The 20,725-nt window shown below is 48.2% G+C and overlaps 7 protein-coding genes across 7 annotated transcripts; 2 read left to right on the forward strand and 5 right to left on the reverse strand.

Moving 5' to 3' along the window:
- Positions 1-46: 46 nt before the first annotated feature.
- Positions 47-1,220, reverse strand: F5891DRAFT_756648 (uncharacterized protein). The gene is made up of 4 exons (XM_041373137.1): positions 998-1,220; positions 866-945; positions 666-814; positions 47-615 (listed from the first exon to the last, which is right to left on the reverse strand). Exons 1-4 carry the CDS (start codon positions 1,052-1,054, stop codon positions 104-106), a joined length of 798 nt encoding a protein of 265 aa, XP_041230329.1. The 5' UTR covers positions 1,055-1,220; the 3' UTR covers positions 47-103.
- Positions 1,221-1,716: 496 nt separating this feature from the next.
- Positions 1,717-3,542, reverse strand: F5891DRAFT_756820 (mitochondrial carrier domain-containing protein). The gene is made up of 12 exons (XM_041373138.1): positions 3,339-3,542; positions 3,112-3,283; positions 2,943-3,055; positions 2,880-2,891; positions 2,794-2,818; positions 2,630-2,740; positions 2,532-2,575; positions 2,217-2,477; positions 2,137-2,163; positions 1,947-2,079; positions 1,855-1,891; positions 1,717-1,805 (listed from the first exon to the last, which is right to left on the reverse strand). Exons 2-12 carry the CDS (start codon positions 3,239-3,241, stop codon positions 1,736-1,738), a joined length of 963 nt encoding a protein of 320 aa, XP_041230330.1. The 5' UTR covers positions 3,242-3,283; positions 3,339-3,542; the 3' UTR covers positions 1,717-1,735.
- Positions 3,543-3,569: 27 nt separating this feature from the next.
- F5891DRAFT_1012643 (PhoX domain-containing protein) lies at positions 3,570-7,699 on the forward strand. Its single transcript, XM_041360741.1, has 8 exons — positions 3,570-4,530; positions 4,583-4,605; positions 4,661-4,884; positions 4,934-5,061; positions 5,114-6,658; positions 6,709-7,217; positions 7,268-7,618; positions 7,667-7,699. The coding sequence occupies exons 1-7, from the start codon at positions 3,625-3,627 to the stop codon at positions 7,485-7,487; spliced, it is 3,555 nt and encodes a 1,184-aa protein (XP_041230331.1). The 5' UTR covers positions 3,570-3,624; the 3' UTR covers positions 7,488-7,618; positions 7,667-7,699.
- Positions 7,700-7,810: 111 nt separating this feature from the next.
- On the reverse strand, positions 7,811-9,673 carry F5891DRAFT_945390 (Gcd10p-domain-containing protein; the record flags this gene model as incomplete). The annotated part of the gene is made up of 10 exons (XM_041374618.1): positions 7,811-8,000; positions 8,055-8,215; positions 8,270-8,372; positions 8,418-8,547; positions 8,596-8,739; positions 8,788-8,996; positions 9,055-9,146; positions 9,201-9,304; positions 9,361-9,488; positions 9,540-9,673. 10 exons carry the CDS (start codon positions 9,671-9,673, stop codon positions 7,811-7,813), a joined length of 1,395 nt encoding a protein of 464 aa, XP_041230332.1.
- A 166-nt stretch (positions 9,674-9,839) lies between these two features.
- On the forward strand, positions 9,840-16,833 carry F5891DRAFT_1184168 (microfilament motor; the record flags this gene model as incomplete). The annotated part of the gene is made up of 16 exons (XM_041366398.1): positions 9,840-11,864; positions 12,238-12,303; positions 12,359-12,907; positions 12,964-13,126; positions 13,175-13,278; positions 13,325-13,717; positions 13,776-13,802; positions 13,853-14,356; positions 14,411-14,773; positions 14,827-15,133; positions 15,185-15,273; positions 15,327-15,446; positions 15,493-15,614; positions 15,664-15,877; positions 15,924-16,742; positions 16,798-16,833. The coding sequence occupies 16 exons, from the start codon at positions 9,840-9,842 to the stop codon at positions 16,831-16,833; spliced, it is 5,901 nt and encodes a 1,966-aa protein (XP_041230333.1).
- Positions 16,834-16,925: 92 nt separating this feature from the next.
- Positions 16,926-19,145, reverse strand: F5891DRAFT_756863 (uncharacterized protein). The gene is made up of 3 exons (XM_041373139.1): positions 18,962-19,145; positions 17,693-18,907; positions 16,926-17,643 (listed from the first exon to the last, which is right to left on the reverse strand). The coding sequence occupies exons 1-3, from the start codon at positions 18,986-18,988 to the stop codon at positions 17,059-17,061; spliced, it is 1,827 nt and encodes a 608-aa protein (XP_041230334.1). The 5' UTR covers positions 18,989-19,145; the 3' UTR covers positions 16,926-17,058.
- On the reverse strand, positions 19,112-20,214 carry F5891DRAFT_1012659 (Lumazine-binding protein). Its single transcript, XM_041360742.1, has 4 exons — positions 20,158-20,214; positions 19,887-20,103; positions 19,760-19,839; positions 19,112-19,703 (listed from the first exon to the last, which is right to left on the reverse strand). The coding sequence occupies exons 1-4, from the start codon at positions 20,170-20,172 to the stop codon at positions 19,269-19,271; spliced, it is 747 nt and encodes a 248-aa protein (XP_041230335.1). The 5' UTR covers positions 20,173-20,214; the 3' UTR covers positions 19,112-19,268.
- Between the last annotated feature and the right edge of the window lie 511 nt (positions 20,215-20,725).

Raw genomic sequence — 20,725 nt, forward strand, 5'->3', positions numbered from 1 at the left:
GTCCTTCAGAAAGCGCAAACCAGATTTCTTGGGTCTCCGTAAGTTACAGTAATCAAGGTGTCATATGTCATGTCATCATGATGGTCCTCGGATACTCTCTAATCTACTCCTCTTCGTCATCATATATCCATCCCGTTGGCCATGTAGGCGATATCTCCCTCCAGTACGTGAAGTAAGCTTCCAATCTTTCACGTCGTCCTCGCTCTGCGCGTACCACATCCCTCACATTCTTCGCCTGTTCCCTCAGCATTTTCGCTCTATTGCGCAGAGCGGCAGCCTGAGCGAGAACACGCCGATCACCGGATGTGACCTGGTTCATAATGCTCACTGTCCAGTTAAGCATCTGTGTTGTTTCGAGCGGGGGCGTTCCTGAACGCGAGTTACGGTGGGAGTCATGCTGACTCGGGTAGGATAAATAGGAATCAGTATCGTTAGTGTCATCGTCCGGAGCTGGGTGCCCAGTGTGACTTTCCGGCACCGGTGAAGGGCCTTGCAATATTGCTGCTGAATTTACAGCGGCGACGTCGGCAGCATCTGTGGCTACTGCAATCAGAGTACTTTTTTCTGTACTGAGCGCAGATTTCTGAGAATCTTTTTGGGTGGGAGGATTATCAACTAGACAAATGTCAGATTTTTTGTACTGCGACATGGCACATGACACTCACGACTTGTGTCTACAGTTACGTCCATGATTGGTGTCGATGGACCAGCGACTGGAGGGATATCCTCGCTAGCTCTTGACCCAGAAGGAGGCTGGTCTTGCACGCTAGTTCTCAACCTCTTCCTCGGAGGCTCTTCACTCCCTTCATCCTGCCTGAGCCACTATCAGAACAATTCATTACGCTGACCATGAAGGAAAACCTACTGCGATTGAACAACTTCGTAGAGCTTTAGGAGCTCTTGGATAATTGTCTCGCTCTTCATGTTAGCCTTGATCTTATTTTCCTGTTTTCTGGTTATTTACTGTGGTATTCAGGAAAGAAAATGAGATACACACCTTCGCGAGCTTTTGCAGCTTTACGCGGGTGAGCTTACGGAGCGTAGCTTCGTCCATGTCAAGTGTCCCGGGAAGGAGCCGGTGCTGAGATGTGCGCGATAGATAGAGATAGAGAAAAATAGTGCTAGGTCGTCGGACTGACGAGCTTGTATAAAAGAAAGATAGAAAACAAGTGGAGTGCCTTTTATGGGTACGTGATGCAGTGGAATGTGGGCCGGCAAGCATCCACAATTTAAGTCCACAATGGACTTGTACCACAAGCTGACGAGGGAGCCGGCTTCAGTGCTCCGGCAGAATTACTGGGGAGTTGATCGATACAAATAACTTACAGCACTCAGCTCGTACATCACAGACATTCGGCGCTCCCTTGTGCTCCCATCATGATCCCACTCTCTGCGATTGTCGAATCATAGTCACATAATTTCAGTTGCCGACCGTTTGACTTGCGGTACCTTCTCTCAGATGGAAAAGATGATTCTGAGTGGCGAAAGTGAGTGATCAATATATCAGACCCAAGGACACTTTGCAGTAGGATGTTCTCAAGGAACAGGCGTTCAACAGGTAAGTTGATTTTCTGTTCCGAATTGTGTGACCCACACTGTACCGGAGTTCGTCACGGTGTTTGTTTGAAACGAACAGATTCTGCCTTCCACCACAGGTCCTCACGTCAACTACCATACGACGCACTCAGTCCTCTGTAGGCTTGCGCTCAGTATGAAGAAAGATATCAGGTTGAGGTCACGATCTACGATTACGGATGTCCTTATACAAACCTAAGATGATATCGTTCACAGTAAGGGTAATGATGCTATGAATGACAGTCAGAAGGGCATGAATCTTGCAAGCCAAGAACTCACGTATGAGGCGCAACACGAAGAAACTGTGCAGTTGAGCCTAGACGGATATTTTTAATAAGACTTGTCGCGGTATGCATGCCGCCGCTACATACCCTTGTACCACCCGAACACGCCCTCGGTCCTGAAAGTCTTCCAGAGACAGTCGATGGGATTCCTATACAGTATCCCTGATAAACGACCATCGGGCGTGCGTGTTGTTGGTTGGTTGTATACCCGGGTTAGGGCCTGGGCGTGAATATAGATGAGGCCAAGTTTTTCACTTCAAGCAGGGAGCCAACTAACCGTGTCAGCAGGCTGCATGACAATGCACTACGAGGTGTCAGACTACAATGCTTGGCTGCTTGATACGAGTAAAAACACACCACGCAAACTCCAGACACGGATGAACTAACAAGGTAAGTTAATATGCTGTTTGAGGGAAGTAATCCGTGCGAGCCAAGCTGGTTTTTAGTCCATTTGTACGTAGGAAGCTGAACCGAGGATCCCATAGCTGTCCGCAGAATGGCTGCATCCATACCACGTAATAGACCCCAAAACTTTTCTGTCCTGAAAATAGTGGCCAATGCGTCAAACGAGCTCTTGTAGTAATGTTGCGTGCCAACTGGTAATATAGGAGAATATGCCTGTTGACGCTGTCATCGATATTATTGAATAATGCAAGGGTATGTCGCACGTACTTGCATGCGTGCTTTAATCAGGAAGAGTGGGTTCCCGAACGAAGCTGATACACGCGAATCAAAAGACCGTACTCGTGTTGGACTTAATGGTACTATACCTCCTATTATACCACTTGCAGCACCAGCTACTACGGAAGTGAATGGTATCTGGTCGGTGATAGATCTGCCTATCGAGCGGTTGATTGTTTGTCGGAACGGCTCGTAGAACCCTGTGTAGTAACTAAGAGAAGGTCTGGACAGCAGGGCTGAATTGGTCGCTTACCTAGACGTGATCCATTCAAAAGTATCTGACACAAGGTATCAATATCAATGTCAAGAAAGTATGCCTGAAGTTTTGTGATATCTGACCTGGTAAACATACTAGAAGGCTATCAGACAGAGCAAAAAATGAATACAGGCATATTTACACACCGCAGGCCCAAGTCCTCTTTGCAAGCCCCGGATGCCCTCGTTTCTCCAAGTTTTTGCCAAAACATCCAAAACATCCTTATAGACTCTTTTCCCTCCACCTTTGACAAGCTCACCTGCCCGCGTGTCAATATATCATATTTTATCGCTCACACCATCGCATTGAACGTACCTTGGAGTTGCAAACGTGTCTTGGCTACTTCCGCAGGATTGCTGACAGTGACAGCTATGCATCCTGCCAGTCCACCGCAAAGAAAACTTTCAAGCATGGAGAGAGGCGGTGGTATAGTAGAAGACGCCATGCCACAATGCCAATAGCCAGAACGGCACGTTGCGCAAGTGCACTGTGCAGCTTGATTAGACTTGTCACTGTAGGCGTCAAAAAATGTGTATGCGTACGGTAGCACCAAGTAGGCTGAGTCAATCACAGTCCGAACCCCGGCATGCCGCACACTTCAGATTCTTCCTCACACAAAACTCATTGAGTACTGAAGGGTTTCAATTTGGCACGCTTCTGAAGTTGAGGGATATCGAGCTCTATAGCCTTTGAACCATCGTGGATTTCAAGCTGAAAGAGTGATGCTGGATATGGCAAGTGTTGCTCAAGTCCTCTGAGCGAACGGTCGGTGACCTCACTGCGTATCTCAACATGACTCTGACGAATAATGTGCTCTAGTAAACAGTGATGTACCAAATTCGCCGTGACATGCACTCATTCATTAGTGCCAGGATTGCTTTGGCTGTCGCCTTTCTCGCTGTTGTATTTCCTGTCGTCGCACGCGCGTTCTCGTCTCCGATAGCCCTCATCCTCCTTTCTCCTGTCATCATACTTTTCGTGGCGTTCTCGTGTTTCTTCGCGAACATTCTTGTTGGAGTTGCCTTGGACAAGAAACCGGTTCATAGGAATGCGCTCACATATGCAGCTAGACCTCTTGCCTTCTCAACTCCCGCAGCATGGCAGGCAGTCCTCACTCGTTCGAACTGGTCTCAGAAAACTCCACAATCATTATCACCTTTGTACCCTGACCTACCTGTTGTGTCATCTACCCTTAACGATATCATGATTTTTGTCGTACGCGACTTCGTGCTCACCTGGTACAAGGACATATCTTCATCCCCTTCCTTTCCTACGGCAGTTTCTTCGGTGCTTCATGATTCCCTTGAGCGGCTTCTGCAAACAACCGCAACAGTCGACCTCTCTGCTCTCCTAGTGAAGCGAATTTTGCCCAAAGTCACTACGCATATCGAGCAATTCCGCCAATCGGAGGTCGCACTTCGCGGTGCAGCCCTAGAACGCCGTCTCACGCAATCCGAAGAGTTGGATATGCTGTTGGCAAGTAGATACGCAGGGAAGGGCGGAAAACTACATCCTGCAGTGGAGAATCTGTCTTCTACGTTTACAAAACAGAATGAAGAAATACATCTCAGAACCATTGCGGAGCGGATGCTCTCGCATGTTCTTCCGGAACAGGAGGCTCAGAGTAAGGCTCTGAGGATAGTTGTCCGAGAAATCTTGGTTTGCGCAGTGCTGTATCCAATTATGGATATGGTGAGCGACCCTGATTTTTGGAATCGGATGATTGAGCAAGTGGTATGTCATATCCTCAACTCAAGTGTGAGCGCAATCATTGACTCCGAGATAGGCAGGCGCCGCGATACACCAGCAGTATGTGGCAAACGTGCTCGAATGTTTTTCTGTACCTTTAACAATGCATACCCAGGAAACTCATATCTCAAGTGAGAAATGTTCTAGAAGCACAATCACCCCGCCGGCACAGCCGCCTTCCTTCAACAATTTCAACTGGAGACACTATCACGGTTAGAACTGATATGCGACAATTTGAGTCGTTTCTCAGAAGTATCAATCGTTGTTCGTCACTTCTGGATGCTCGTCGCCTGAAGAATGATATCATGGGAGAAATTCGGAGGACGAGATTACTTCTCGGTTAGTTTATTCAAGTCGCTTACTACATCTTATGTTGACGCTCCCACAGCTAATCACGAGAAGGAGGATTGGATAAGTGGCGAGAAGACAGAAGACGTAGTAGCTTTCCTTGACAGGCTTTATACTGCGAAGCGGACTGTCGAACAACGAATAGTAGTACTGGGTGGCGAAGATTCGGTAAGCGCTGCCCTACGAAATTCGTAACTTCTATTTATACAGGCAACCGTAGAAGTCTGCTGCCTCGCCAGAGTCTGGTTCGCGGACCCAAGTCACTCTACGCGACATTCTAAGCAACCCGACATCACTCTCCTACTTCATGGAGTTTATGGATCGTCGACACCGCTCGCTCCTGGTTCAGTTTTGGCTAACAGTAGAAAGCTTCAAAAACCCATTGGAGTCAATAGACTCGAGTTCATCTGGGGATGAAGACGAACCCTTACAAGGTCCTTCAACCTCCTCGACGCTCAAAGAGGACATTTCAATGATTAACGACCTTTACTTCTCTGCTACACCATCCCATCCTGCCTTATCGTCCATCTCTAAGAAGGACATCGATAGCATACGCTCTTATGCACAAAGTGAGATCCTTCCGGGGCCTTTGGAGGACAAGAAAGTCCGTCGTAGCGTCATGTTGGCGCAGAGACAGGTTCAACAGGTGATGGAACAAGACTTCGAGGACCTTCAAAGATCTGAACTGTGGTTCCGAATAATCGAGGATTTCAATCGGGCTAGTGCTAAATTGCTGGAGACCCCTGCAGGTCGTATCTCGGGACGTTCGATATCACCCCCGTCACTGCCGGCGTCACGTCCTCTCGGCATTGGATCTGTCCATATTTTCCGCTCTGAATCTTCCCCTTCATTGAGCTCTGTGGTTCAGCGCGTAGATGACCCACGGACCAGTCCAACCACTGCCTCACGGACCAACATTGATGTGCTCATGTCCCCGGTTTCAGATACATTATCAAATACATCCAGAGCTCCTCTCTTCGATGATCCAGAAGATGCCCGGGGTGCAGATGAAGCAGAAAGAATGAGAGCCATCCAGGCCGCGCTGACGGACATCATTGCCACACAGAAACTTCCCCACAGTTTCCTCCCCCGAGGCCAGGATAGAGGCGGAAATCGTCACCTCAGCGCGACTTCACTCGACAACAAGAAGGGCATTTTCGGTGATGAAGAAGATATGATCGATGAAGAAGATGACGACAGAGCTGAAGGTTCTGTAGATACGGAGCAGGGAACATTTCAGCTAGCCGGACCTGGAGACCTTCAGCTCTCATACGAGATTGCACGCCTTGGCGACAAGATCACCAAACTAGAAGCCCATGATGCCATGCTCGACATTCTTATCAAGAAGGCAGAGCTAACAGGCGACGCTCAAGAACTGCGTTTACTTCAAAAATCGAAGTCGTCCATGACCCGCGAACTTCGAGAGTTGCGTTTCCAGAAGACACAATATGAACAGCAAGAATCCGCAAACCGTCTTATCTCCCATCGAACGAAGGTTTCTATCGTTAGTTCGACAGTGGGAGAAGAAGGGGGGAAATCCGTAGTACGATACCTCATTGAAGTCCAGCAGCTCGCACCCGATGGAACATTTTCCTCTGGGTGGGTTGTTGCAAGGAGATACAACGAGTTCCTTAGGATGCACAACAAACTGCGCGATCGGTACGCGCTTGTCAAGGGTCTCGATTTCCCAGGCAAGAGACTTGTTACGTCGCTGACCGGTAGTTTCGTGGACACAAGGAGACAAGCCCTGGAGAAATATTTGCAGGTGAGGAACTCGCCGGAGTCTACTTTCTTCGCGCATACTGACGGTTGTAGAATTTGATTACCATACCTGTCGTCTGCGAAAGCAATGACCTTCGCGCATTTCTGTCCCGTGATTCACCATTCATTGCGTCTGAAGTTCAAGAGGATGTCCCCAAAGGAACCGCTAGTTTTTCAGGGAAAAACCTAGTCCGATCTGTTTATCGCTCAGTGGCAGAGAGTATTGATGATATGTTCTTTGGCCCGTCGATGTTGGATGTTATGATTCAAAGGCTTACCCGACAGGCCGCAGAATTTGCTGGTATAGTCGGATCTGCGGTCCACGATGAGGACCTCGTCGCTCAGGCACTGAAGGCATTCGGGAAGTTCACGTCGGAGGACACGTTCATGCACATGTCTAGTGACCTGCGTCCTTTGGAGGGAGAAACTAGCACATCGACATTCTCTGCTCCTATATGCGACCTTGTCCTCGCTATCTTTGAGCTGAACAAGAAGGACAACTGGCTCCGACGACAAGCGATTGTGATCATTCTCCAGCAAGTACTGGGTGGTACCATTGAGCGGTGAGACCAAACTTTGCATAGTCTTTTCGCCCCCCCTGACGTGATTAAAGGCAAATCCGTCAAAGTATCAGGTCGATGTTTGAAGAAAGTCGCATTATGCCTATCTTGGCCTTTTTCAAAGACTCTCTATGGCCGGGTGGTAAGCTGAAACCGCCTGGTCAACCACGGTCAACTGAGGAGATAACACGTAGTCGCGATGAGGCAAACCGTAGGCTCTCCGCTTTAGTGCCAGGTTTGCTGGGATTTTCTCCCCTACAAATATGGAGTTAACACCGCGATCTACAGATCTTGCTGCGAACATGATAGGTCGGTCAAATGCTCGGCGAGGAGCAAGACGAATATTTGCTGTCCTGCAGAACAAGCGCTTGAACCAGCATATTGCCTACACCATTGTCGACGAGGTGTGTTTTCATTGAACTGCAGAGAACGTTGCTCACTAACATGTTCAGGTGGTTGCCACAATGTTTCCTGAGCCCTGATATCTGAGGTTAAATCAATGAGTAGTTTTGTTTGATATTAGTTATTGTAGAAGGCACACTACTTTGTTACCGTTGTACCACTGTTGTACTATCAGTTAACCCAACACCAAAAGGCTAGCCTGTTGGTTCCATCTCGTTGGTTAGGCTAGCTTGGTCAGCGACTGCCGCGTTTTTTTCCTCGAGCTCTGTAGTTTGATATGATTCTAGGGTTTGAGGCACTGTTAGATTTCCTTCATCAGCTTCCTTCTTCTGTCGTTTTGATTGTCGATGAGATGACACTTTGGAAGCATTCGGGTCATCATATCTGGCAAGCAATCGGTAAGCGTTCGTTCGCGAGTTGACCTGCTATTACACTTACACTTTGATTGCGTGTAATAAGAAACCTCCCGATCCTGAAGTGCTCATCGTCGGATGTGTGCGACCTGGTAGAACTTGATAGCGTCGCAGCCATGACTCCGTAATTGATGGTGCAAGATAGCCTGGATCAAGACGCAATTTCGATTGTAGTTCCGTGAGAGGCTAATGTCCAGTTATCCAGCTGAATTGGTTCATTAAATGGAAAGCGCAGCATACCTGGCTAAATGGGCTCTGAACGACTATAGATCCTGATCCCGCTACATATAGAATCAAGTTTTGTAGAATCTCCAGCGGGTCGTAATCGCTAGCGATTAAAAGCCTGCCAGACGTCGGAGGAGATATGACATCATTTAATGGCACTCACGCGTCAAATTCACCAGCAAATAACTCCTCCCTTGCGTTTAAAAGAGTATCTGCCGCATTCTTCCGTTTGTCGAGGCGAATCCTATGTCGCTCTGATTTTCCTACTTCCGGCGATGACTCTTGTGCTACAGCTGCCACTTAATGGGAAGTATGGCGCATCTGCAGAGAATCTCACTAACCTGGTGTATAATCTTCCTGAGCAGTTGCCCAATTTAATGATGAGTGTATGTTTGTAACGACGTCTTTGCGAAAATTCATCAGAGTCATGACAGGATATGCAGGTGGCGAATCAACATCGCAGATAGAAATTAGTCGTCCCTCCCCTGCAAGAATCAGATCTTTTTCTCACACAGAACCCACAACTCACACACCTCCCAGTCTCTCGAGGATTGCTGATACAAGAAGGCCAGACGCTTCGTCAACAACAATGTACCTGCCGCCCGGGCGAACATTCGCCAGATTCAGTATTTGAGACAGGGTGTCTGGTCTGATATCACGAATCCTGTTCTGGTCTTTTTTGAACCAGTGGTCGCAAACATTGTAAATTGTTGGCTCAACCGTACTGAAGGTCTTTGAGTATCTGCTCGGCACATCAATGTAATTGTCAAAAAATCTGGGATAACATAGAGATAACATACTTGGCTTCCTTCCGTTGCTTATATTTCTCCTTGCTATATTCAGTTTTCAGGGAATAATTGGCATGTTGTTCAATCTGAGCCTTTATGATGTCCTGTGGAAAATAGATTATACTACGATTCTGCATGAAATGAAGCCCAAGACGCACAGAAGCATGTACGCCAGACTTTTTCAACCCTTCAATCTCGCCGAGGGTAAGTGGCTGCACGAATTCACCATCGTTGATGAGCTCATTTGTAGCATCCGTTTCCTCTTCATTACCACTAGTCATGAATAGAAAATTTGAGAGTGTTCATCAAATCCCTTACCTACTTCTTGTAGAGTATGAGGCGGCTGGACGGTGAGTTCTTTGCCACGAATCTCATATGTCAATCCGTATGGATGGCCGATCAGCTCGTTTGCGCGAAAGGAGCCGACTCTTCCTATAGAGATAGTGCTTCTCAACTCAGTTCAGAGATGGTAGGAATCAAGACAAAAAACCACTCACGCATCCTTTTCTACCTTGAAGCCTTTGGTCTCGCCACTAGGTAGTCTGAGCAGAACTGTATGTCCTGACTGGATGGTGGTCGCCTTGAATGAATTCAGGGCGCTTGTTGCATCTTCATGGTCAGCGATATCCATAAGACTTCGCCGTCCCAATGGTCCACCGACGAATTTGGATGGTGGTGTTGCGAAAGAAATGATCCGTTGTGGCACTGTGTTCGGAAACTGACTGCCGCTACCGTCCTCCGACAAGTTCCAACACCTCATTTTGTTTCAAGTCTACACTACTTCATCACTTACCGCAATGAACGCTCAGAATGGAGATCTCAGCTTAGATTTCTTAATGAGAAAATCTCAGGATGTTGCTGCCTTCCTTCCTGATGAACTCTCTTACCTCGTAGAAGCTTTCGCGCCTTCTCAGCCAGAACCATCGCGCTCGAAAGCGTATCTCGTGCTCTCTGCGTTCTGTCAAGGAACGCGATCGCAAAACCCTCAGGAGTCTGGATCCACAAACACTGCCACGGAAACACTAGAGAAAGTTTTCCAGCATCTCATCATCTCCCGTATATCCGATCATCAGGAACAGGATGCTATAGTTATTGGACTTTCTTTCTTCTCTGCATTATTCCACGTCAACTGGCAGTCCGCTTCCTGTATTTTCGCGCAAGATGGCGTGGTCGAATATGTGACAGATGCCCTTGATTTATTTCCATCATCAGCTTCAGTTGCCCTAGAGGTCGCTCGTATAATCGGCCAGGCTAGTGGACACAAGGCATGCCGGACTCTGATACCCGAGGAAATCGTCACCTGGCTTGGGAACAAGTCACGTCAGGCTACCGATAAAAACTTGCGCGCAGCAGCAGCTATCGCCCTCGTAAAATTATCTCGAGGGGTGGCAACGGATGCCTCAGAAGGCGCAGATGCGTCTCAGGCCACGCAATCTACCTCCAAGGATATGGAGCTAGCCAATTTGCTGAAAGGAATGGTCATCGGTGACAAAGATTCTCTATCCTCCCTCAACGACGTCGTTGAAGGCCTGGCATACCTCAGTGTTGACCCAGACGTCAAACATGCCCTGGCGAATGATCCTAAGTTCTTGCAGCAGCTCTTTACACTTGTCCCTAGACGTAAGCCACTGCCAACATCTACCAGTAATTCTAGCCTCCTCTTTGGCATCCTTCTTATCATATCCAACCTCTGTGCCTACCGTCCTCGCCTCAGTCAGGAAGACGCGCAGGTAGCTAAGCTGAAACGCATGGCTAAAGCTGGAAATGGATCCAACAGGACGATGTCCGAGGAACCGCTAAATGCATTGGAAGATGATGTTACAGTTAGGTCCAGATGCCGTCAAGCTCTTGCAAGTGGCGCCCTTGATGTCTTGTCTGTGGCTTCTGGTGTAGAGAGTCAAGGCATCAGACTGGCATTGGGTAAAATCTACCTGAGCATCGTAGAGGACAAAGATAACAGAGGCAAGGTCCTCCAGAGCGGAGGTGCACGGAGTCTTTCTCGTGTCATACAGTCCTCTACATCATCATCTACACCGATTGATACCTCTCTTCTCCCTGCGATCCAAGCTTTAGCGAAATTGACCATCACGTCTTCCCCCCTTCAAGTCTTCGGGCCCGGTGATGGCGCTATGCTTGATGCAATACGGCCCCTGTCCCAACTGCTGCTCCATCTATCTTCAAACCTCCTACAACAATTCGAAGCCTTAATGGCCTTAACGAATCTTGCTTCACAGAGCACAGGGTGTGCCGATCGCATCTATAGCACCCCGCACCTTCTCAACAAAGTTGAGCTCCTCATGCTAGAGGAGCATACACTCATCCGTCGGGCAGCCACCGAGCTGATATGTAATCTTATTGGGGGTTCGGAGAAGGCCTTTTCGAGGTATGGTGGTTCTCCGGATGTCCATGCAACAAAGTCCAAATTACAAGTACTTCTTGCGATGTCGGACATGGATGATCTTCCAACGAGACTCGCTGCGTCCGGTGCTTTGGCAACCGTGACCAGCGTGTCTACTGCTTGTCAGGCAGTATTTGAACTCCAGTTGGATCGCCACCGAGCATTCTCAATTATTGCACGTCTTATTGACCCATCTGTAACTCTGGAGGACGACGACCCTGATGACGACGAAGTAGCCGTAAATCCAGGGCTTGTACATCGTGGAGTCGTATGCCTTCATCACATTCTCGATCCCCAGTGTGCTCTCCCTCGTATATCGTTCGCAGAGGAAGTAGAGAAGGCTGGTTTGATGAATGTCATGACTAGATTGCTGAAAGGTGAACTTGGATCATTTGACACTGCTGTAACTACCCCTGCTGCTGAGGTTTTGAGGCACCTGATCGAGCTTAGAAGACCAGCGAACAGCTAGTACGCTGTTTAATGGGCTTTTGTACTGTACTTTGTAATAAATGTGAAATGATAAGCAGTGAGGGTAGAATGTATTCTATTGAGGCAGTGCTGGCACTGGTTGTCCAAACGCGTGGTAAGAATAGCTTGAGACTTATCCTTTTCAATTTGGGAGTTCACGCTGACCACCGGGTTAATAGTACTGCCACGGGCATTGCCGTTCTCCGCCGTGCCTGCGGACTTCTCCCAGCAAGTTAACTACGTTCTCTCATTCAAGCTAAGGGGGGTCGGCCATGGTGAGATTCAAGTTGCCTTGAAACGTCGAATGATTGATTAGTATATGCATGTAGGCTATATCTAAGAAGGCGGGCAAGAAGACTGCCCCGAAGTCAGCTGGAGTGACTAAAGTTGCCAAGGTGCGCTCTCAGACATCGTTACACCTATGAACGGCCGTCATATTTGTACAAACAGGCAGATTGGAAAGAGGGATTTAAAAAGAAACAAGCCGGAGTGTCCGATATGACGCTTCTGACAACTATCGACGAGAATAACATCAACACCAACCTTCAGAAGCGTTGGACTGTCGGAGAGATCTACACTTACATCGGCGGCGTATTAATATCCGTGAACCCTTTTAAAGGTGAGGCCCTATGTGTTCAAAATGTGCTATCTAACGTTGGGGTAAAATACCTTTCAGATCTAGGAATCTATACAGATGAAACCCTTCAGAAGTACAAGGGCAAGAATCGACTCGAAGTTCCCCCACATGTATTCAGCATCGCAGAATCCGCATACTATAACATGAATGCATACCACGAAAACCAATGTGTCATTATATCCGGCGAGTCTGGTGCTGGAAAGACCGAGGCTGCCAAACGCATCATGCAATATATCGCGGCTGTATCAGGAGGGGAGGATAGCAGTATACAGGAGATAAAAGAAATGGTATTGGCCACCAATCCTCTATTGGAGAGCTTTGGTTGTGCAAAGACTCTTCGCAATAATAATTCAAGTCGTCATGTAAGTGAATGATTGTTGCACATGTGTACCTTGATCTTGATTTCATGGCCTCACAGGGTAAATATCTGGAGATCATGTTCAATACCCATGGCGAGCCGATCGGGGCCCAGATAACGAACTATCTCCTTGAGAAAGGCCGAGTGGTAGGGCAGTTAGAGAACGAGCGCAATTTCCACATCTTCTATCAGTTCACAAAGGCTGCTTCAGATGAGCAGCGAGGTGCGTCTCGCCTGTCTGTCCATATTGGTATCTCATGGCTGTTTGTAGAGCAATTCGGATTACAGGGTCCAGATGCATACGAATATATCAGCAGGAGCAATTGCTTAGAAGTTCAGGGCATCGACGACTCAAACGACTATGCGGATACCCTAGTGAGTATTGGTCTATTGTTCTACACCATCACTTAAACATGGTCAGAACGCCATGGGGGTCATTGGCCTCAGTAATCAGGAGCAGAACGAAATTTTTCGGATGCTCGCAGCCATTTTATGGTTGGGGAACGTCAGATTTGAGGAGATGGATGATGGAAATTCGGCCATCTCTGACACTGGAATAACAGATTTTATTGCGTATCTCATAGAAGTAGATTCGGCGATGGTTCAGAAGGTTCTGACGTCAAGAGTCGTTGAAACTCAGCGAGGGGGACGACGAGGTTCTGTTTACGACGTTCCCCTGAATCCTGCGCAAGCAACCGCTGGAAGGGACGCACTTGCAAAAGCGATTTACAATAATCTCTTCGAGTGGATTGTGTCGAGAATCAACGTGTCGATGAAGGCTCGAAGTGCCTCGGCACAAGTCATTGGTATCCTGGTAGGTGACGCTTTTGCTATGGATTTGACCAACAATTGAGGTATTGACATATTGACAGGATATCTTTGGTTTTGAAATTTTCGAGGTATAATCATATCGTACGCACCGAACCGCCTCATTTACAGAACTCTGCAGGATAATTCTTTCGAGCAATTATGCATCAACTATGTCAACGAGAAACTTCAGCAGATTTTTATCGAATTAACACTCAAGACCGAACAGGAGGAGTATGTCAGGGAGCAGATTAAGTGGAATCCCATCAAATACTTCAACAACAAGATTGTCTGCGACCTCATTGAAGAGCGCAAACCCCCTGGAATATTCGCTGCTTTAAACGACGCTTGCGCAACAGCGCACGCCGATCCAGCTGCGGCAGATAACAGTTTCGTCCAGCGGACGGCCATGCTATCTTCCAATGCCCACTTCGAAGCCCGGGGATCTCAGTTTCTGGTTCGTCACTACGCCGGAGATGTCATGTACAACATCGCGGGCATGACGGACAAGAACAAGGACGCACTAGTGAAGGATCTTTTCGATTTGGTTGGTAGCAGCGGCAACCAGTTCCTTCAGACATTGTTCTCCGATAGACCCGATCCCTCAAGCAAGAAGAGACCACCGACTGCTGGTGATAGGATCAAGGTATTTCACATTACTACTTTATCGGTCGGAACAGATCATTCACATATTGGAAAGGCGTCGGCAGGTGCTCTGGTGGATAATTTGATGAAAGCTCAGCCTTCTTACATCCGAACAATCAAACCAAACCAGAACCGTAGCCCGATCGAATATGACACAAAGGCCATCTTGCATCAAATCAAATACCTTGGATTACAGGAAAATATTCGTGTACGTCGCGCAGGATTTGCGTATAGGAATACCTTCGAAAAAATGGTGGAACGCTTCTACCTTTTGTCGCCTTCAACGTCGTACGCTGGTGAATATACATGGCAGGGAGACGCGAAATCTGGGTGTGAACAAATTCTCAAAGATACGGGGATAGCCAAGGATGAATGGCAGATGGGGGTTACAAAGGCCTTTATCAAGAATCCAGAAACAGTGAGTACGCCATGCGACAGCCTGAAAAAATTCAATTGACATCGTCAATACAGCTATTTGCCTTAGAGACTATGCGTGATCGTTACTGGCATAACATGGCAGCACGTATCCAGCGAGCCTGGAGAAACTACTGGCGCTATAAGAATGAGTGCGCTAGACGCATTCAGAGGTTCTGGAAGAACAACAAAGAAGCCCTTGAATATGCCAAAGTCCGTGACTACGGTCATCGCGTATTGGCAGGAAGAAAAGAACGCAGACGTTACAGTCTCCTCAGCTATCGCCGTTTTCTGGGCGACTATCTTGATGTCAATGGCCAGAACATCGTTGGATCTGACCTTCGCTCCGTCTGTGGTCTTGGTAGTGAGCCCTCTAGTTCTTTTATGCTGTTTTGTCGTCTCACATGTCGCACAGCGGAGCAGGCCATATTCAGCTCAAGAGTGCAAATATTAGTGTCCAGATGGCTCAAGTCCAGCAAACCTAGCCCTCGTTTCCTTGTAGTGGTATGCATCAATGTACCTCATTAAATTCCTTCATCTGACATGCGTCATGGTAGACTGCAAAAGCTGTGTACATCGCTGCAACTTCTGAGAAGGATGGTATCTCGCTTGAACGCAAAATTCCCTTGGTAACTATCAAAAGTATATCGATGTCTAACTTAAGGGATGATTGGCTGGTTGGTCCTCCTATCCGTCCTTGGCGTATCGCTAACCCCATATCAGGCATTGAATTGTAATGCCTCTGAAGAGGGTGATCCGATTCTTCACTGCTATTTCAAGACGGAGTTGACCGCGAGTCTTCTTACGCTCACGCAAGCTAGTATCAGCGTCTTGATTGGCCCGTCGTGCGTGTTTGATTTATCTCGCTTTACCCTTGTCTCACTTGCTAGGAAGGATCGAATATGCGAAAAAGAAGGACAAGAAGGCACAGATACAATTTGTTAGAGACGAGACGATCGCAAAAGATGATGTATACAAGAGCCACTCTGTGCATGTCCCGTCTGGCGAACCTTCATCGAGCACCTCTCGACCTGCTGCAAGAAGAAAACCTGGTATTGTTAGACCCATTACTCAAGGAAAGCTCCTTCGTGCTGGCGGCCCCTCAGATGTGAGTTTTGTGATTGTGATTTCTGTCTTCTCACGATCGATTCCAGAAGGGAAAGACTTCCAGGCCGAAGCCAGCCACCCAACCACTGCCAGGGAAATCTGCACAATTTGCTGCCGTCAGGCCAACACCAGTGGCGCCTAAGTCAGCCCCCGCGCCTTCTACTCATATTTCAGTTCCGCCACCGCCACCGCCGCCGCACAAAGAGCCTGAGGCAGAATTATACAAGGCAAAGTTCGCTTTCGAGGGTCAAGAAGGCGAGATATCTTTGAAGAAGGATGATACCGTGGAACTGGTTGAGAAGGACGAGAATGGGTGGTGGCTTGTGAGGAAGGACGGGCAAGAGGGCTGGGCCCCAAACAATTACCTGGAACTTATACCGCCAAAACCTAAAGCGGCGCCTGCCGCACGTTCCCCACCACCTCGACCACCACCACCACCTTCAGCTCCGCTAGCAGTCGCTGCCACTCCTATCCCTGCTTCTTCAGCTTCAAAACCAACTGTTTCGATCGTGTCTGTGAAGTCATTGACAGCGGATGCGTCGGCTAAGCCCGTGGCTGTTTTCCCTGGCCTTGCGCCATCAAATGGCTCCGCAGTGCCTTGGAAGAAGTCTGCAGTTGTGTCAGCTAATGGGTCATCAAGCAGTACACCTGCGAGCTCCCGCCCTTCGAGTTCATTAGGAGTAAAACCCCCTCCAGTTGCCCCCAAGCCTAAACCTGTACCACCACCTGTCGCATCGAAGCCAAGCGGCAGCAAGCCATCTCCTAAGCCACCTATACCCACAGCCCCGCGACCAGGTGCCGGCGTTGCGCCACCGAAGGTCTCTAAACCTAGTGCACCTGCTGGTCAGATGGACTTGGCTGCTGCGGTAAGTGCTATTAGCTGCCCTGAGGATAATACGTCTAATGTATATAATCATCCAGCTCGCGAAGCGTGCACAGAAGATAGCCGATGAGTGATCTAATGAATTATTTGACTTCGTACAATAGTACCATTTCAAGGACTTTTTACTAGAAACGTGGGATTAGAAACGTGGAATTCAGGATTTGATGGAATATATTGGATAATGCGATGGGGACGCGAGATGTTAGTGAAATGCTTGTGGGGTATCAAGAGATGATTTCCGAGGTCTACATAATGAAGCATAGCAGGACGTAGAGCGTTATAAACGTGACACCATAAACTTATAAATGATCAATCTTGATTGGAGGCAAATGGGAGGGTGGTGGAGTATCTGGTTCCAAGGTTAGCCGTTCGACCTCGTCCTCCGAAAGGTCATCAGCATCACTGTCAGGCACAGCAACGTGTGAGGGAGAGAGGTGGACTGTAACCTGGATCTCCGCATTGTCTCCTCTGCCGTGGTCATCAAGGACAGTGTCAAATTCCTGCCCTGAATCTCTCCATGAGCGGACTTCATCGGCATTCAAGACTTTGGCAGAGAGGTGCTGCCGGAAATCGTCGGAAGTCCTTTCCAAGGCTTTCCTGCCTGATTCTAAGAGACCCTCTAGCATATCCTTCACCCTTGCGTAAGCCTCGTCAGGCCCGTCCTCACCCTCCTCACTATCATCACCATCATCCCCTTCTTCTTCTTCTTCTTCTTCGTGGGCAAGGGACTCGACGGCCCTGAATGCTCTAGGGGGAAGAATAAGTCGAGATTCACGAAGTTTTCGCTTGAGGTCTCGAATTTCTTTGGCTTGACGGTTCTTCGTAGTTTCAAGTGATGCGTTGATAAGAAGCAATGATTTATTCGTTATTTCCAAGTCGGCAATCTGCGGTACAAGTTAGCTCAGTACTCATGACACGGTGAGTGGGTATGACCTTTCGATCAGACTTGGCTGCAGCCCTCGCCTTGTGCTCTGATTTTTCAGAGTTAGGGTCGCTGTCCCGACCTTGGCTAGATTGTCGAGCACTGGTTGTAAGCGAAATTGTGTCATCATGGTCGCTCTGAATGAAACGGCCATTATTGGCTCGAACAGATTCAGTATCCGAACGCTTGTTCATGTGAGAGTTGAGCGTCGACGCGCTTGCATGAGAGGGATCCATAGACAGTGAACTTCTAGATACAGACGACTTTGAAGATAAAGATAATGCGGATATTGGTGGTGAATGTGGAGGAAGAGGAATGGAAGCAGGGTCGACCTTAGCTTTCAGGACCTGCCTGGCTGCTTTCGAAGGTCTTTCAGGTGGAGTGAATGTTTGGTATGGATAGAGTGTAGGTGAGGGACCGCGTCGCGGCGAGGGATATCTATGGGGATTAGCAGCAGGAGCTGCGGTCGTTATGGGATAGAAATTTGGCACCGTAGTCGAATTAGGAGGACTTGGAGGTGCGTTTAATGAGAGGCTTGAAGAAAGTGAAGGTATGGGTGGTCTTGTATGAGTGGGCCTGGTGGTAACCCATGGTGGGGATAACGAGCGAGCGGGATCTGTTTCGGTACCATGGTAAGATTTGGCTAATCCAGAAACCTTGGATTTAATCTTGATGGGAGCCGATGGCGATACACGGTCTGGGTCAACACGTACGAGTGGAGGTTCGGAAGAGAGCAGAATTTGGGGCGATGGTGAATTTCCCCGTAATGCTGAGGTAGACTGTGCATGATGTGGGGCAACGCTATCGCTACGTGGTCGGTCTTGCCGGGGCGGAAGTCGTAGCTTTGACGCAACGGTGGTGGATGATCGCTGACGCGACTCTAGAGGAGATGTACTGGACACGGGAGATGTGGTAGTGGACTTGGATGCAGGCCGCGCTGTAACGCGAGCTTTAACGGGATTCGTGACTATGGAAGAACCAGGACTTCGAACTGGTTTCGAAGGTGACCCAGGTCGAGAGTGTGTTACTTTGTTGATGTTGTTCAATGAAACCGAACTTGACAGTCTCCGGGCACTGGTCGCATTTGAACTGACCTTGGCTGTCGGACGGAAGCCTGGTGGTGAGAGAGATGACTGCACCGGCTGCTTTGTTGGTGATGCTGGTCTAGATGGTGAATTAAAACGAAGAGGTGCATGACCGCCATTATAGTCGAGTTTCGCGGTGATCTATTCACTGTGTAAGTTTCATGGACTGTCGCAGCATATGAGTGCAACGCTCACTTTTCTATTAAACGGTGGTTCCTTCATGAAACGCGCGATGAAAATAAACCTAGTAGGTTGTCAGGCCTTTTAGGGATTACCGCGCGTACTGGAAGTTTGCAGATGATGGTTACTGTACTTGAAAGAATGAACCACTAAGTAGCACTTGGACCGGTATCCACAAAATAGTTAGTCACTAACGGTATAGTCTATCGGACATTGACTGTCGGATGTATTTGCTATAGCCGAGCATCAAAAGGTAATTGGCTTCCACACTGGCGGTCATTGAAAGTCAAAAGATAACGCACATACTGGCCTCGTCTAAGTACTACATACTACCACTGTCATTGGAGACTGGAGCAAAAGGTAGAATTCCCTTGTTGACGAGCGTTTCCTCCACAATTCTCTGGACGAAGGTCCGCATGGCTTCTCCACCACCACCCTCCAGAGCAGCCAATACGCTCTTTTCAACATACTTGCCCACCATGTCAACCTCGATGTTTACTCTCTCGCCATTGGCCTTTTTTGCCAAGGTGATCTTCTGCTGCGTATGTTGGATAAGCATAACACCGAACGTCCTTTCGGCATCATTGACAGAAGTAACGGTTAGAGAAGCACCGTCTATAGTGACATAACCCTTGGGGATGATGTAAGGCAGAAGAGAACGTCTTTCTGCGGTTGGTTCGGGAAGTTGGAACCAAAGACGCAACGAATCACCATCAAGAGTTCTCTTGAGAATAGTCGCAGTTATATCAACATGAGCCTGATATGAGAAATGACTCATTAATGACGATCGGTACATCGTCAGAAAGAACGCACCTGCACGAAGTGACCACCGAATCGAACATGGGCACCCATAGCGCGCTCAAGGTTCACCTGATCACCGACCTTGCGATCGCCTCGATTACCTATGAGCGACTGCATTAGTTTGCCTCTGGTCACTCACCCAGATCAGTCCTGCTGAGGGTCTCGTTGGCTAGCCATATTTTGAAATAACCTCCATCACGCTCGATATCGAATTCGACAACTGTCAAACAGGCACCATTGACGGCTATGGAGTCGCCGATATGACAGTCCACTAAGATAGGTGCTGACTGCGATATGGTTAAAGCACAACCGCCATCATCCCGGTGGATAGCAGACACTGTTCCAAGGTGTTCAATCTGAAGTCAAGTTACAGGGAACGAGTAGCTGCATAGAATTGAAGTAGTACTTGCCAGACCAGTAAACATGCCTGAGTGATAACGTTTATAGTCGGTTCTGACCAAGTTCTGACCTAAGAAGGCTGACGGTTACCAAACTCAGTCCAATTCCTCGTATTCAGAAGTTTGTAGGGCAAACTTTTTTTTCGCTTTTGTCTAGAATCACTGTCTCTCCAGACGATCGTATTATGATGACTTCCAAGAAATCACCGCCATCTGCTGAGCCAGTGGTTGCTAATAGATCGCTGTGGCAATCATACAAAGGTGTGTAAACTAATCTCCTTAGTTCTACGTAGGTCTGCTCAGACAACTCTCTCAAGCTCTTCCGGCCCGAACACGACTATACATCTCCATGGCTGTATGCTCGGTGGGCGCAGCAGGAATTTATGTGTCCGACTATTTGGAAAAGAAGTACCCAGTGGCGCCGCCAAGGACCGCGCCTACCCATGTCGCGTCCCCACCGTCCCGGAACGCGGCAGGTACAGCATGAACAGTTATACAAAACGATTGGGTGGATATTGAATGTGATAGTCGCTGATCGTGGCGCGAGTTGGAAATACTTGCTTGTTGGGAAAGAAACTGG

Source organism: Suillus fuscotomentosus (genome assembly GCF_016647785.1).
Source record: "Suillus fuscotomentosus strain FC203 chromosome Unknown F5891scaffold_9, whole genome shotgun sequence".
NCBI classification, from domain to species: Eukaryota; Fungi; Basidiomycota; class Agaricomycetes; order Boletales; family Suillaceae; genus Suillus; species Suillus fuscotomentosus.